The sequence below is a fragment of the Mytilus californianus genome, unplaced genomic scaffold (genome assembly GCF_021869535.1).
Source record: "Mytilus californianus isolate M0D057914Y unplaced genomic scaffold, xbMytCali1.0.p SCAF_5, whole genome shotgun sequence".
Taxonomy (NCBI): domain Eukaryota; kingdom Metazoa; phylum Mollusca; class Bivalvia; order Mytilida; family Mytilidae; genus Mytilus; species Mytilus californianus.
This window is the reverse complement of record NW_026262701.1, coordinates 108,043,540-108,062,185: the sequence shown is the minus strand read 5'-3', so window position 1 is coordinate 108,062,185 and position 18,646 is coordinate 108,043,540. Positions and strand designations below refer to the sequence as shown.

General features: G+C 32.4%; 1 protein-coding gene across 1 annotated transcript; it reads right to left on the bottom strand.

Annotated features, from left to right (window-relative positions):
- Positions 1-1,643: 1,643 nt before the first annotated feature.
- On the bottom strand, positions 1,644-12,905 carry LOC127702621 (fucolectin-5-like). Its single transcript, XM_052206893.1, has 3 exons — positions 12,708-12,905; positions 4,192-4,440; positions 1,644-1,887 (listed from the first exon to the last, which is right to left on the bottom strand). Exons 1-3 carry the CDS (start codon positions 12,883-12,885, stop codon positions 1,673-1,675), a joined length of 642 nt encoding a protein of 213 aa, XP_052062853.1. The 5' UTR covers positions 12,886-12,905; the 3' UTR covers positions 1,644-1,672.
- Between the last annotated feature and the right edge of the window lie 5,741 nt (positions 12,906-18,646).

The following is an 18,646-nucleotide window of genomic DNA, read 5'->3' as shown; positions in this document are numbered from 1 at the left end:
ATACAAGATCATACAACAAAAGTCAACTCCTAATCGCTCCTTATCTCGACAAGTTGTGAATTATTTAAGTGGCTACCAAAGGTCTGCCACCAATGATATATTCCCCAGGGACAACAAACTAAGATATAAACTAGACAAAAGAGACGATTTTTCATTCCCTATTGTTAATTTTCCTTTTTTGGACTGCGATGCTCCTTTGGCTCCATCATACGGTGTTTATATATCACAACTCGATCGTTATGCCCGTGTGTAGTGATGTCATAGATTTTAACGAACGTAATCAATGCATCACTGGTAAATTATTAAGTCAGGGATTTCGTTACCATAAATTTCTTAAAACTTTTAATAAATTCTTTCATAGATACAAAGATTTGATAAGTAAATTTGGCTGTACCTGTAGAAAACTTATTAAAAACGGTATTTCACATCCCAAATTTTACGGTAATATTGTACTAAAAGCGCGAAAATCACTATGTGATCCGTGTAAACTCATCGAACCTTTAAACAAACTTATTAGTAAAGGTTATCTTATTAATGTTGTAATAAGATCTTTGAATATTGTTTACATTGGAACAAATATCGATTTTGTCATCAACAAATTAAAACATAACTAAATTTGTATTCTTGTCGAATGGTTTTTTGGGATGTATAAATACACATCCAAGTTCAGTTTCTTTATAAGGTTGCTTTATCTATATATAACATTATACATATTTATTATAAGGTTAAATCCAAACTATCCTTCTGCCTGTCGATACTTTTATTTTGGCATTGCACAAGTCATGTCTTCTTTGACTGTCCATGGCGTTAAAACACTAAATCCCTGGGATGTGTTTTAGTTGATTTTAGTCTCTGATGCATGTTCTTTTTATTATTAATTGTTTGTGGCTTTTAACTAGCTTTCAGTAATTGCGAGTACTCTCAAATCGTACTTTCGTGTTAATTTGACCTGTTGACACAATTTGTAATGCATTTTTGTTATTCAATGTTTACTTATTTTGTGTTATATCTCGTCTCACTATTTTTAATATGTACCACCTTTGATAAGTATTTAGTATGACGATAATTTTTCACTTCTGTTCTCGTACTATGAACAACAAATTTATTTATTTTGAAAAATTATTTCCGTACTCCTAACAACAAAGTAATTATATTAAAATTTACCTATGTACGTTATTTTATTCAACGCCATTTTGTCCAAGGTTATAGTTGTCTTTTTGACATTGTTTTACATTCCCCCTTTTTTATTTGATATTGTATTTATATTGTGTCATAGATCAAATTTATTCGTTCAGTGTATGTTTACTTGTTTTTGTAGTTATGTCTTTTTGATTGAGTTAAGCCATTTCAGTTGATATTTTATAGTGTGTCAAGTTACCATCCGAAACAAATTTTTCTAAAAAAATGTATTTTACGAAACGCGCATTTGCTCTTGTATTAATTATTGTTGAACACTGTATGTTGACCCACAAATGTCCTTACTTTTGTGTGTCATTGGTTTGCTGTCTCATCTTTGTTTTTTTATCTTAGTTTTCTTCCCTATAAATGTTTTACTTTTTGATATTCTTGCTGATTTATTGATCACGATAGATATGTTCAACTAATTTTCATTTGTTTTTAAGATGAATAGATTATAAAAAGAATCAGCATTTCAGAGTTTAATTTATATAAATTATTCTGATATTTCAGGCGCAAACACCATCACTTCTCCCAACTGCAGGTATTCCTTGCCTTTAATGGTCACTTTGACATAACGGCCACTCATTTGCCTGTTACATCGGAAAACAAGATGCTCCCCAGTTTTTCCTGGACCTTTATAGTGTGCACATAAGGACATTTCTTTCAAGGATCGCCCAACTGTGATATCTACGTCATGAAGACGGTCACCTGTTCAAATAGTATAAAAATATCTGCAGATATGAGATTTAATACATGAATATGCTTATTAATTTGACAGACTTGCCGATATTCTTCAGCGGATTTTGGAATATAAAGCTTTTTAATTTATACTGACTGAAATCTTTATAGACCTTTATTCACATTTTCGACATCTCGAGTTACTCAATCAGTGTAGTAAGTCGATTTTCTATATCATTTGGTTTGAAAATATGTACTTATGCATTCCTGATTAACATTTTATCTCGCTGTCATACATTGTCTTTTGATTCAACGGGGACCCTCTTGGCTTTGTAGATTAATAATCGCCCTCCAATATCTGTGACAGCGAAATACTCAATTTGTGGTGTATTTATGTCTGAACAATCTAAGGCCGATACCCAAGTGGTACGTTCTAAAGATTTAAGATAAACCATACACTAATATGTTAGGCGCTAAAACTGAAAACCATGATGTTACAGGTCACCTAAACATTATCCAGGACCGACAGGTTGTAAAGTTTCTTAATTGTGCTATTTCATGGCGGTCAGTTTTTATTGGTGGAGAAAGCCAGTGTTTCCGGAGAAAATCATCGGCTTTCGGTAAAAAATGTCAATCCTAGTCAATTAAGATTGGATGCGAACTGTAGTTCGACTACTTAGACCACTCGGTCACTCAGGCCCAATAAAAAAAAAACAGCCGAAATACTCCGACAAAACAAATTACATGGAATAACATCAATTCTAATGCAACCATTTTGTATGAATAGTTCTGATTGGATGACAACAAAAGCGTAAAATCCTCTACCTGCCTTTCTGTAGCTATGGGAAGCCGACATTTTGAATTTTGGAATGTATTGACATGTTATTTCTTCAATGATAAATAAAAACCTAAAATGTTCTATTTATCTAATTTTATTACATTATGAGGCGTACAAGAAGCCTATAACGTTACCTTGTTTAGTTGTCAAAGACGATAACATCATTTCACGAAATTATCGTTTTATGAAATTTAACACCGAAATAATGCCTGAAATGGACTGATTCGTTTATTTTGCATTAAAATAGAATAAATCGTATTGTATTTGAAACTTGGCCTACGTAAAATTGGTTATCGAATTAGAAATCATTTTGAAAGTAACTTTATACAAAAGAGTTCAATTTAAATTATATGAAAAAACAAAAAGATGATATATATATCTGCTTGGTTATCGAATTTGAAATCATTTTGAAAATAACTTTATAAAGAGTTCAATTTAAATAATATGAATAATATGAAAGAACAAGAAGATATATTGAGTTGAAATATCATATTCAGGAGAGGTTTATGGAGGAAATACCAGTAGAGGAAGCTAAAATTTCCAAAGTTGCTTGGCGAAGGAAATTTATTGTCAAGTCCACTATATTTTCCCGTATACCATAATATACCTGTTTACTTATATACAATATCAATAGAATGTTTTGAAAACATTCTCAATTCAATTCCATTGTGATAATTTTGCCTTCATGATGTAAGAAAAACAGTTGGATTTTAAAAAGCACATAAACGATCAAGCGTCTACGTTAAGGGTAAACAAATGCACACTTTTTGGCAAATGGAGAGGGTAAAAAATAGATATTCTATTGCATATACACCGGCGTTAGTGAAATGATATTTGTTTGATAAAACCAAATATATGAAAAATACACTGATCAACGGTTATAACGTTGGTCAGTATTTCTTATGCACTAATTTGTTCTAATTTTTATAACGCTTTTCTATGCACATTTGTATCCCAATAATTGGGATGAGATCAGGTAAGGCTTGAGATTTAAAAAAAAATGGAGCCGACCGACACACATTCATCTGACTTACCAAACAGTGGGTTTCAAATCAATGTTTTTTTACACTTTGGTATTGATGACAGATGTTATGTTTCATATTATCTGTTTTAAATATTCATAACTTTTGTAACCTCAGAGCTTGACATATACCATAGACACTTGACTATTGTTGACGACCGTATAAAGACATTTAAATGTCATTTGCTTTTTTGTATCGTTTGTTTACTGTCTAAATAACATATACCCTTCATTTCACTTATCGTTATGCATGACATAGTCCAATACATTAAAGACATCGAATTCTGAATCAATTATGAAGATGTAGATAAATGGTGGATCTAAAGAGGGGAAAAGCACACTTCTTGAATAATTGTATTCAATCGCTTGAATATAGTTTAAAATAAGGTCAGAAACAACTACATGAAAGCGGAAAAAAAATAAGATTTCTAACTTAGCATCAAGCCATCTTAAAATAAATCACAACAGAACTTACCGTTACTACCTTGTATTCGGTTTATAATTTCAATCCGCTTTATATCATACACATGTCCAAGATCTACCCACCAGTATGGCAAGTTCTCATAGTCAGTATGTGAAAATGTGTTTGGATTTCCGTCATTTGCATAGTCAGTTGCACAGCATATATTATTTAACAAGGTACGTGTCTTAGCATACCAGGAACTTTGTTGGGTTCTTTTCTTCAGAGCAACGTTCTTAATTACACTATGGTGTTTTTTTAAGTCTGAAGAAAAATATTAAGTGTAGATAAAGAAGTTATTAATGTTTTTATGCAAGTACACATTGTTGCGTTATGCAAGTGAGGCTGCATGCTATATACAAAATTACATAAATAAGCTGAAATTTGAAAGGCATTCGGTGAACAGGTAAAAACGTACAAAGACTATAATGGTGCACTATTGAAGGATTTAATCATGCCCTACATGACAAAATAATTTTTAACTCCATCACATTCTTTTGTGCCTGTACCTAATCCAGCAAACTTCATTCTGTTTCATACTGCTTGTAGATTTTTATGCTGATATCATTATAGATCAGCAGTTTATGAAATATAGGTAACATGTAGATATTAAAATGTAAAATGAAGTGAAACCTGAGAAGTCTGGTATAAACATGAGTTCATTATTTCAAAAAAATGATATATAATTATAAATCCAAAAAGTAACAGATGCAGGAAACAAAAATCAGTTTTCAATTGTCTAAAGTTCATATCAGAACATTCCATAACTTTATTACAAACATGATTAAATCCCTAGAAATACTCATAGATGCTGTAGGGGGACACTATTTCACTACTTTTGCTGTAAAATTCTGTCCACTTAAGAGACAAAATTTCATGGTAATGGACATTATTCAATTCTGTGAAAAACAATTTGATTTTGTAATTTTGACATTTCCTTCGAAGTGTTCGCCTTACATTTTCATTGAACTTTTCTGGGTATTTGTTTGAATTTAGATAGTTGTAAATTTGTCGGTATTCACTGCCATCCATTTTTTATGTTTTAATTCATCTATTTCTTATACTCCTTTCTGAATTAATTATTATTGAAGTATATAAAAACATTTTGATGACCTTTGTATAAATTCCCTTGGAGGACATAATTTAATATCAACTGTTATAAAATATTGTCCTGTGGGAGAACACTATTTCATAATTGTTGCAGTAAAATTTTGTCCACTTAAGAGACAAACGTTCATGGCAATGGACATTATCAAATACTTTAATATTGTAAAAAAAACTGTCCAGGCGGACAATTTTTCATTTTTTTCACAGGAAATTATTATGCCTTACATAATTTGATATCAACTGCCTAGAAAAATTGTCATGTGGGAGGACACTATTTCATAATTGTTGCTGTAAAGTTCTGTCCACTTGCAATGGACATTATTTAGTACTTTAATTCTGTGAAAAGCTGTCCAGGCGGACGCTTTTTCACAGGACACTATTATGTCTTATACTATCCTCTACAAATTGTTTTCTTTATTTGTGTGACATTCATTCAGTGACTTTTGAGCAAAACAGAGGTTTGCACTCTTTTTTCGTGTTTGTTGTTGTCTTTCAAACATGAATTTACCTGCATCCTAGTTAGAGATTCAGATAGCACTGACAAACTCTGAGTCGCTAACCTAGACATATTTTGTAAAGGATGGTTGAACACAGTTCAGTTATAAACGTGATGCACTCAATTTACAAATGGTGCAAAATCCTCCCTTTTTTAGTTCATTGATTTTCTTTTGACAAAGCAATATTTCTGTCACAGATTTCACTCGGTTAAGGCTATATTCATACAAAGTTGGTATCATATTTTAAGCATGAAACACAACTTGACACAAATGACGTATTATAGATACAATGGATACGCGTTGATTTTTGAAAAAGAAACAATGAGCACGGAGGGCGAATAAATGCGTATCCATTGTGTCTCTAACTTAAACTATTGTGTTGAGATGTTTTCGAAATTAAAGCCCTTTCTTAATAAGAAGGTATTGTAAGTGAGTTTAAATAACCATGTTATCATGTTCAACGATGAATAAATCAATGAATAAATGAATTAATAAATCAAAGTTCACAATTAATCAGTTAGAGAAATACAAATATAACATAACACGTCTGTCTTTAAATTAGTATGCATCTGAATATTATCCGTAATTTACAAAATAAGACATATTCTCACTTATTTCTAAGTATATATGATAAGTATTTTACCGAAATTTCTAGCAAGAAACCCAGTTCTAGGCACATAAGGATTTATTCGCATAGGGATTTGCGAATAAACATTTGTAAAGATATGTAGTAAAACATATGAAATCAAACTATATTTGAAAAAAACAAAAATGGACAAATTGAATGTAATCATTTTCAAATACGTGAAATAGCCAATGATAATCCAAAAATATCCACAATAACATACAAAATAAGAAAAACGGAAAAACTTAAGAATAGGAACAACAAAGAGAATACAAGGATTCAAACCTAAACCGGCAAGTCTCTACTTCTAACTTGACTCTATAACTCATTGATTTTAACCTCGCCGCTACCAACTAATACTATACGATTGTCTATTATGCATATATACAAGTACAAGCCCTGTGTGTCTGTGGTACCGATTTGTATCATATATAAAAATAAGAAGATGTTGTAAGATTGCCAATGAGACAACTCTCCACAAGAGACAAATACAGTAAAAGAAATAGAACATTAATATGAAGGAATATGTAGACAGCCCTCTCACAAGCAAAAAACCCTAACTGTAATATATAAGGGCATACACTACATGCATATGTTCATTTATATATATAAAATAGACATCTAAATTGCAACCCATTGGTAGTCGAGAGGTTTCGTCGATGTGTTGATGTCAGTCACACATATCATATGTCAAGAAGGAGTTCGATTCCCAGTTAAGACATATAAAATTTACAATAGATAAAGGTAAGTTTTTAAATTAATTCCATTAGTGACAGAAATCATAAAATTAGCCAACTCAAACCTAATTAAATTAGGCACAAAGAGGAAACAATTGAATATAATTTGGTGAATCCATTTCAGCGACAGATTTAGGAAGTGTTAATTCTAGAAAAAGAAACCACGATAAATGAATAAGTTGCCGTCACGGCAATGGTTTAACATTGCATAGTCATGATAGTGGGTGTCTGTCAGATGTTTTGGAACATTTTCCCTTAAATTACAGCGGATTTCACTCGATCTTTACACACTTGATATGGCCACTGGACAATTTGCAGAGCATTCCTAAGCATGTGAAACGACCGCCGGTTCAATGTCTTTGTAATATATTCGCAATATTTCTTTAGCTGTTAATTGTTAAAGCAGTTTGTAAATAATTGTCTTTGAATTTCTAAATATATCGATTTTTTTAGTTAATTTTTTTAAGACAGTCATTATGAAACAAATTCTTTCAAACAATGATGTGATAAAATAACCGAAGAGTATTAATCGGCTATCCTCTTAAGACAGAAAAAACTAAAAACATAACTCAACACCCTGTTAGAAGATAAAAAGCTAAAACCATAACTCTACAAAAAGAAAAAGAAATCAGGCAAGGCAAAGTAAAGCAAAGAAATAAAAACAATAACGAACAAATCCAACATAAAACCATTAGCATTTTGTAATTAAAAGAATGTCGAAAAATTATATGCCTTACTTTTTTCACATATTATTTTATCGAACATATTTGACTTTAAGAATTAAAAAGGGATGACGAGGAAAAAGAAGAAATATAAACACAGATGGTTAAAATATCGGTACTGGCTTGTTGTTCACCATGAAAGGCAAGACCAAATGAGAACAGATATTCTTTATGTGTATATATAAAAATTGCCTATACAATTATTTTCAGCCAATGGAAAACACAGATGACGTCAAATGTATGCCTACAACGAATTCTATATTACTGGATATTATTGAATTGATAGTTTTTAAGTTCTGTTAAGAAGTTCATTTTAACAATTAGTAGGGTGCCCAGTGTCCAAAAAGTCCTCTACTTAACGAGTTTAAGTTAACGGAAAACACACGGCTAACTTTTATTGCAAGATATAGGAAAATCTTTATATTCTACAATTATAATTATCGTCGTAAGTTCCCGTGTTCACAATTTTCTAAATTTCGTGCTTTTACAGGGTACACCCAGAAACCGTTTTGGTAATTGAAATAGTACTTAGAATATAGTTTATGTATTAAATGTATCATATAACGCAAGCGGAAAGTATTTAAGTGATTTCAGTATATGTATTTCAACATTTTGGTAAGACTGAAATGTTACCGAAATTTACCACATTTTCATCGATAGCAAAATTATTACATGTATCATCACGAGATTGTTTACTCTGATTAAAGCAATAAGACACAGTGCATGTGTGTGCCAAGTCGTTTTGAAGAAATTAGCAATTAAAAACACAAATTAAGTCAACATTTCGGTATTGATTAAACACGGATTATCTCGTGCCATTAATCATTTTGTTGCTTACACTAAGATCATTAACAAGAAAAGTTGTCACTCAAAACATTTTTCATGTTTGCTTGTTTTGTAGTTGGTTGGTTTGTTTTAAATAGCCGGTTAGCTTTGTCGATTGTAATTTTGTTCGGAGGAATATGTTTTGTGTCGGTTTTTCAAAACTTTTAACTTTTTATTGAATATATTGTAGTATAAGAATCAAATCGGTCGGTTTGGTTTCACCACCGGAATATGGCACATCAAGGCTATGTTAAGGTCGTGCATGATGTTTTCGACCTAAATCACCCTCGGTGTGAACAAGAACAAAAATGTACCACCGTTCGTGTATAAAGTATACACCAGCAGGCACAATTGCACTAATTTCAAAGCTGAATTGGCAATAGTTTTGTTCGAGCAAACCACTGAAGCCAGTGAACTTTATGTGCCAAGCATGCATGTTCAATCTATCGGCCATGTTTCAAATTGGAATAGTGTTTATTTCTGTGAAAATAATACAATTAAAAAAAGATCGGTAGTTTTGAATTCCGACAAGACAAATTGTGAAACAATCCAAACGAATATACTTACGGTCTCATTTATGACAACAAAAAACAGCTGTAACAGACAGCGACCACCGACAACCATTGAATTACAGGCTACTTATTTTGGACAAACACATACAGAATATGGCGGGTTTAACATGTTTGTGATCCTTCAAGCAGGAAGATTTTTTTCTGGATTGACCATTTTTTTTTATCTGTTGCTACGTATGCTTATTTCTTTGGCGCGGCTTTGATTTTCGCTTTTGATCACATTTTCAGTTCATACCAGGCTAAGTTATTCATTTTCAAAATCTCCCCCTCCCCCCGGAAAATCAAATGGTCATCACCCTTACTGAATATAGCCTTGAAATCTGAAAGCTAATGAAAGCCCGTCATCAATAGTCGGAGAAAAAATATTACCATAAACATCACTACCGTAAAAAGTAGGGTGTGATACCGGTTTTTTTATAAAAATTCTACAGGTACAGCATACCTTAACTGACTGTATTATGTCGAAAAGGGTTACACATTCTTTATGTGCCTGTCCCAAGCCTGTAGCTGGTAGTTCAGTGGTGGTCGTTGCTTCATGTTTTTCATACTTGTCTTTCGTAAATTGTTTTGTTATAAATTAGGCCGTTAGTTTTATCAAATGAATTGTTTCATAATTTTCATGTCGGGGCTTTTTATAGCCAACTATAAGGTATGGGTTTTTTTCTCATTCTTGAAGGCCGTACAGTTGTCTATAATTACTTAAATCCATTTCATTTGACTTTTGGTGGACAGTTGTCTCATTGACAATCATATCACATCTCCTTATTTCTATATTATATTACAAGTATTACATAACATTAACGTATCAATGTTCCATGTAAATGAGGTAAGGTTAGGTAAACTCTGCTACGAAGACATGTACACATTATTCTATGTTGTTTACAAGTGTTTGTAAAATACATCGATGCTGTACATAACCCTCGTTTTGTAGTTAATCTTTAACTTCATGTCAATTGCACAGCTAATTTATGCTCAACAAGTCATATAAATGTGTGAAATGGAGTGATTAACTTGTTTTTAATTGTCGTTTTGTTTTCATAACTTTGACAGCCACCCCTCCCCCTTTTTTGCCGTTTTCAGTGAAAGAGGGACGAAAGATACCAGAGGGACAGTCAAACTCATAAATCGAAAACAAACTGACAACGTCATGGCCAAAAATAAAAAGACAAACAGACAAATAATAGTACAGATGACACAACATAGAAAACTAAAGACTAAGCAACACGAACCCCACCAAAAACTGGGGGTAATTCTCTTTCTATAAAGCAAAGATATACCCCGACCTGGTAGTTCAATCCATTTTGTATCAGTATTACACCAGTTTTGAACAAAGTAAAAGTGCATGTGCTTCCACACTCACCATAAGAAAATTGAATATTTACACAGAAAATCATTACGAACACCTTCTATCAAAAGACGGAAAAAATAACATTTTGGGAGGGCAACTTATATATGTTAATATCTAAAAACCATTTCTAGAGATCAATTGTATCGAATCTTATGTAAAATTTCCGACTTTGGAAATTTGAATGGGTCAAGGACACTGTTATTTAACGGCTTAATGGAAATTGTAAATGTGCAACCAATAAGTATAAATGTCAATCTCGAATTATATTTGGCAACAGAAATATCCAATTAGTCTTGAATATAGAAACTATAGTTATAATCCTTTGAATTATTCGAATTTATTTCGCTCTAAACGTATATATGTAGGGTGGCAAGCTGTCTAAACGTAACTCTGCGATTTCTCTAAGATTTTAGCTTTGACCTTTGACACAAATTTAAGAAAATCGTGACCACTGTCGACAACGACGACATCATCGATATTTCGATGAGGCTTGTTCTCTTCTTTCCAATGATATAAAATACAGCCGTGTTTTATTCCGTTAAACCAAGACGATCAAATTTCCTGACTGGGCACCCTTCTAAATTATTTGGTCGTCGCAAAACATCTGGGAATATTGGAGTATTTTTAACAAACGCTAGCGAGCAGGCATTGAATAGCTTAAATTGACAAAAAGGCCGAAAAAAATGATCAAAACAGATATTGTTTTCTCATTCTACCATTGTTAATATAAATATTGCCAATCAAGCAATGTACGCTGCTAAACCGACTATTGATTAACACATGGCATGTATTGATTGAAATGATAAGGGGACGACCTTTTCATATTCCGGGAAGGGGGAGCTGGATGATTTTGGAAATGAATATTGTAGAACTGAGCAAAAATTAGTAAAGGATTCCGCGGAACCCTGTGTCTTGTCTTGTCTGCGATTGCTGCTGTCAGTAAATAAGTGTACATTTGACTGTAAAAAATTAGTACATTTATCAGTAAAATACAGATTGTTTTAAATCAAGCTTATTTTCTTTAGATTCTTCTTCCTGATCAGTGGGATAAGCTTCTGTCCATGTTTCATAACAATACATGAAGGTTTTCAAGTTTATCATGTAAATAAATTATGATCCAAGACTGTCTGTAAATGTTAACAATCTAAGTCATCTATTAATAAAAAATAAAAAAATGGGAAAAACATATATTTTAAAAATTTTGCTTCAGACATCTTAATCATACAAAAAGCTTATGCCAAATTTTCATGAAATTCTATTAGGTTTGACAAAGGAATTGATGTCTTACAAACTTGAACTCTAGAGACTGTATCTACATATTAACCACAAAAAAAAGTCCTTCTATCAGTATATGTCTTTTGAGCATAATAAAATCTTCTGTCAAAATATCATCCAACTTTGACTCAAGACTGTGTCAAAATGTTTACTGTAAAATACGGAAAAATGTAAAATAACAATTTTCAAAATTAGTTCTTTTGATCATACAAAGCATCTGTCCGAATTTCACAAAATTCCTCGAAAGTTTAACAAAGTAATTCATATCTAGAAAAACTTTAAAGACCAACTGAACTGATGTTGAGGCCGGTAACGACGCCGCGACGGCGAAATAAATGATCGCTTTGTCTAGATTCCGCGGCATCAATGTCGCAGGATCGACAAAACAATAACCTTATCCAAAACAAAGACATCATAGTTATACCTAATTAGCATTCTAAATTACAATCAACAGTCATTAAAAGTCCTCGTAAATAAAAACAAATGTAACAATGAAGCCAATTAATGCTATAAAATAATTAATTTTTTTTCTCGAATATTTCTATGTTTTTTTCATGACTTTTGAGAAATATATATTTTCTTTAATGTTTACCACATAAATATCTGAATAAGTTTATAAAACCTTAATACCATAAATATTTAATATTTTTTTTTATAAAAGTAGGGCGAACGACCCCAGGTCGAACGGACCCAGGGCGAACATGTTATAAAGGCGAACAGACCCGATGCCATGCCCAAGGGTCATGGAATTCATTTCTTTCAAAATACGTTTTCCTAATTAAACAATTTCACATCAAAATATTAAATAGCAAGCATCATTTACCTTTAACATTGGGTATTTGAAGACTGCGATCAAGCTTTGCTATCAGGGTATCAACCTTAGATTCCAGCCTTTCGTACCCTTTAACAACATCTAAACTGTCCTTCCCACCAGATATTGTAATTTGACATGCGGACATAAAGCAAATACAGTAGACAATAATGAATACTAGTTGCTGCATTTTTAAAGTGCACACACAGATTTTGGTATCAATGTAGAAGAGAATATTTATAAACATTTAGAATTAATTCTAAGTATCTAAAAAAAGTAGATATATATGTAGACATCTGTTTCATGCACTTAATGACAAGGAAGTTTCATCATGTCACGCAACTCAATGGATCATTTACAAGTTCAACACGCAAACTCAATTTTAAATTTCAAGTAAAACGTATATGCAAAATAATGATACGACTTAAATAACAGACAATAGACAATGTTTATTAGCACAAAAAGTATTTAAAGCATTAGTTTACATGAGATTAACATAAAAGATTCACTTATAATAGTTGACACTCACCTCCAGAAAAGAAAGCCACTGAGATCACCACCGTTTTTTGGTAAGGTTCGTGTTCCTCAGTCTTTAGTTTTCTATGTTGTGTTTTGTGTATCATTGTTTGTCTTTTGGTCTTTTTATTTTTTAGCCATGGCGTTGTCAGTTTATTTTCGACTTATGAGTTTAAATGTCCCTCTGGTATCTTTCGCCTCCCCTTTGCAGTCTCAATGATCACTTATCAAAATCGCTCTTACAATTGGTATGTATTTCCGGTTGTAATTCCACAGGACGAAACCATGGAAACGAAATTATCTTTTACGAATCGGGTTGTAATTCACCTGGAAGGAGTATATTTTCATTTACGAGCTAATTAAAATTTACGGCCGTTAATGTATTTACGAAACCTAACTATTATTTACAACTCGGGAATCACATTAATAAGTCTATCTGTTATGGACGACCGTAAAGTATACTATATAGAATTCAATTTGACCGCTATCCATGTGTATTTATACTGGTAACATTTCAAAGTTATGTCTCTATGAGATGCAACATAGAGATCATATCCGGAAACCAGTATGTAAACAAAACAAAATATCTATGAATATTATATATCTCCCCAAAAGAGACGTGGTTTGTGAAACAGCATTATTTACAAAGTGCAACCACTATCAATGTGGTTCCTGCATTCCATACAAACACATTCACAATAATTGGTTAAAAAGTAAAATAACAAAAATACCGAACTCCAAGGGAAATTCAAAACGATAAGTCCTTTATAAAATGGGAAAATCAAAAGCTAAAACACATCAAACGACTGTCATATTCCTGACTTTGTATAGGCATTTCCTAATGTAGAAAATGGTGGATTAAACCTGGTTTTATAGCTAGCTAAACCTGTCTCTTGTAAGAGTTCCATTATATTGACAACATTGTGTGAGCAAAACAATCAGACATCATAAGTAAAAATGTCAAAAATTGGGGAACAGCCGTCAACATTGTAATATAATCTTAATCACTATAAAAACAAATAACTATTTCAACAAAGAAAACTAAAAAGGCACATAGACACTCTAAAGACAACGTACATAAGCAAAAATGAAAGACAAGAATATAGAATTGACCATAGCACAAAAACACAATGGCGGGATGTATAAGTACCGAGCCAGGCCAAAAGAATATTACCAAACATGGACTAAACAGTAAAGGTTAAAAATGTACGTTAGTACCTAGAATCTATACTTCAAGTCCATCATGTATTATTTGTGAAGTTGATACGGAATATTTATCAACAAAGTCTTGGTATCTTCCAATGAACTTTTTAAGAAAAAGGACGAGACGTTCTTTGACATAATATTGGCTCATCAACTTCCTGTTCAGACACTGGTGACGTTTTAAACAGTCGGAGTAGAGGCTGCAAGCTCTCGAATACCGAATGAGTTGGGACATGTATATCCCATATGCAGGTGAAGTTTGTATATTGCTGCTAAAGGGGAGGGATTTATAATTTCAAAATTTAAATCGTCTCGTTTGTCAAAGATTCAGGTACTGAGATGACTGCTTATGTCAATTTCGAGGTATAAGTCTAAAGTGAGGCAGAGGAAGCTGTGTCTGTTGTTTCTTTAATTTTTAGTTCTGGAGGATATATTTATGGAACCCAATCAGAAAAGTTGGGATTGTTAATGGAAAGAACATCATCAATATATCTGAATGTGAAATTAAATGATCTGGCTTCTTTTTGTTTTTGACAAGTGTCTAAAGGAACTCGGACTCATATGAAAATAAGAAGAGGTCGGCAAGGAGAGGCGCAAAGTTCGTTCCGATAGGAATGCCGATAATTTTTTGAAAAAAGTCTACCTCCAAATTCAACATATATGTTGTCAATAAGAAACTCCAGCATACTGATCACTTGATCCTCTGTGTAGCATGTTTTATTGTTTTGTTCACTATAAACATAATTTGCCGTATGGTATCCCAAAGCAATAAATTTATAGCATATGCTACCATTTTTATATTGAAAAGCATTGTGGATTATTTCTTTTAGACGATTTGAAATTATCAAGAAATTCGTTAGAGTTTTTTAGAATCAACATATGGTTAATAACACTACGCGAGTAAACAGTTTCATAGTATTTCTGAGGACCCTCTTTCACTGCGGACAAAATTTTTGTCAATCTAATGGACAATTTCTTTGTAGAACATGCAGATGCGCCGGCAATGTACAGTTGTTTTTTCGGAATTTTGTGAAGTATAGGTATCCAATACAAACAAGGTAAGTCTTCAGATTTGCTGTTCAATGTAAGGTTCATTGAAGCCATGAAGGACTGTTCAGGCATGATTATAAGAAAACAAAACAAACAATTGTACAGATAAAAAAGAGGGTGACAGTGGCTTTCATATGAGAATTAAATATATATATAACGATCTTTCCCACAAGGGCGCTGGATCGTTACGAGTAACGATACATGTACACAATAAATAAAATATATAAACGCCTGAAAAGTGTACAAAACAACACCAATAACAAAAAAAAAAAGAAAACTATAAATGTAATTATTTATAAATATTTCGGATAACAGATATCCTTCATCAGAATGATTATGATCATGGATGTCAAATGAATCATATCAATCTAATTTGATCAAACTATACGATCTTGAAATTTATACAATAAAACAGTTAAACCGAACATCATAGTTTAGACGCTTGTACAATTCTAAAATTTTTAAACATGACATAGGTTATATAGCTACTTACAACAGAGACTGCAAAGATATGCTTCAAATAAAAATAGTAATGTGCGATATGAACTGGCACGATTCTATAATTTAAAAAGTGACGACAGTTACGATGTTACAAGAACGATTGCGTGAATAAACATTCCAAATAAACAGCACTGACCGATCTAAGTTTGTAAATATTTCAAATTTGACAACGATAGGAATTGAAATCGCCTTGTATCACAATATCACCAAATTAATTATAGTGTTCAATATTTCTAAGCAATTGCGAATACATATCATTTATATCTTCTGTACATTCAAATGAGTTATATACTAGTATATACTAGCAATAGAACATACTCACCCATTCTCGTCCAATGGTAAATCATGACATTTGATGACTGTGTTACAGGTGGAGAAATTGATCATTTTTCGGAAAAACAGAGGATACCGAAGTATGGAAAAGTATGGAAAAGAGTCATTTCATCCCATTTTGGGAGTGACGTATCGCAACTAATCAGAGACGGTGGAAACCCCTCTGTCATTCAAATAACAATTACAGATGAATCTGGAAATGTTTTCCAAATTAAGATTAACATTTATAATACAGGGACTATAGTCATCCACGGAACATAATACATATTATTTCAGCAGAAATATTTTCAAATATCAAAAGAAAGAGTTGGCAATAATGTTCAAGAAATCAAAACAAATGCACAATTAGAAAAGTGTATTGACCTGAACACAACGCTACATGAAGATAATCATGGCAGTGATGACACTGCACCTAAAGCTATAGATGACAACTCACTTGAAGTGCATGTAGATCCAGAGATGACAATTATTAACAAAATGTGAAATTCACCTAAATTAAACTCTATAGCTATCAATAAACATCTACGCCAATGTCAAAAAAACAACATTAGCCCCAAACAAAAGAAATAGCACATCATCAAGAAACTTGACGTTTCAACTTGGATATCATATTAACTGTGCTGGAAACTGTTGACAAAGCACTGGTTTCAATTGTGAAATTTGTTTCAGATATCAAACATACAGTATGGAATTTTGACACCCTCTCATCAAATAACGAAAATAAGTTAAAGTCAATTTAAATTAAAAAAAATAACTGAGAATCAAACTTGCATTTTAGGTACTCTGGATACCATACAAAACCATTTGAATCTCAAAGAGCAGACCATGATGAGCCAACAACTAACATGAAAGAAAAGTTTCAAACATTTAATTTACAGAGTATACATGAACAAGTTTTAATTGACAATCAAAACTTGCATGTACAGGAATAAGACTTACTATTCTAAAATGTAACGTCCCCTCATAATAAACCAAGTGTATTAAAAACCACATCTGAGGAAGATACAGCAGAAGTAGATAATGTTATTCCTAGTAACTCTATCCTTAGGAGAGTACAACTCAAAAAAATCCCCCTAGTGAATTTACGTTTGAAAGATACCTTAACGGTGAAGCAAACACCTGCATGAATTATATTCAGACAACAGGATACAAACTAAAGCCCAAAAACATACTCGTCCATATTGGAGCAAGAGACCTGTATAGCAATGGGGTAAAAGAACATGAATTTAAAGCTTTATTCTCTAAAATAACAAGCACATGGCCCAAAGCAGAAATTTATGTGCTACCAATTACGAAAAGAAAAGATATTACGTATGATGAAGTGCAAAAGGCAGATCAACAAATCCTTTCTGCCAGTCAAGATTTTAAAATTGTGAAAATTCTGGACTCATTCATACCATCTGACGACATGTTCTTTGAAAATGTTCTCCTTAACACTTCCAAAGGCATACCATCTCTTCTTAAATGTGTGAAGAGAGCCATGAATGTTTCGCTCTCCTAAACAACATTATCACAACCTAGCCTAACTACAAAAAGTATACGGATCAACCACCCATCCATAGACGTATGGATCAACCACCAAACCATAGGCGAATGGACCAATCACCAAACAATAGACGTATGGATCAACTTCCAAACTATAGATCTAGGAATTTCAATAACAACCATATTACCAATGATCAATTCCGTCCATCGCTTCCGATTACACCACTGTTTCCGTCGACAACGTCCCACCAAAACCATTATATCAATGGGTATTGGGACTATTCAATCAAATGAGTCACAACAATGGATTTGCAAACTATCCATAAATACATGAAAAACAATGTATAGCAATCATGTCAATCATTAACTGTCAATTGATTGATTTTTGTTTTACTGTTAATAGTGTGTGTGTGTGTGTGGGGGGGGGGGGGGGGTTGCATATTTCAAGAAATAGCCTTGATCAGAAAACTCAAAACAAGAGTGGTAAATTACTAATTGACTTATGTTAAGAATCAGGACTCCGAAAATTAGAAGAAAAATTGGGGACCTTAGGGGTTAATTTTCATGTATAACATATAACGGATGCAGTTTTGTTGACTACTAATAATAGTATTCAACTCTAAGGGGAAAGCACACTGTAATTATTTTAAATTAGAAAATGAATATTTGGAGACTGTTAAATTTACTGCTATCTTGGAATAACAATAAACTATACAAGCAACCTTAGTCCTTCCAATTAAATTCTTATGGAAAAGGCAAAAAGGCTTGGTTTAGAATGAAGGAAACAATTTCTTTAGATAATCCCTGCAATTAACTTGAAAAATTATTTGACATTTTAGTCGTCTCAACGACTCTTGCTTTGT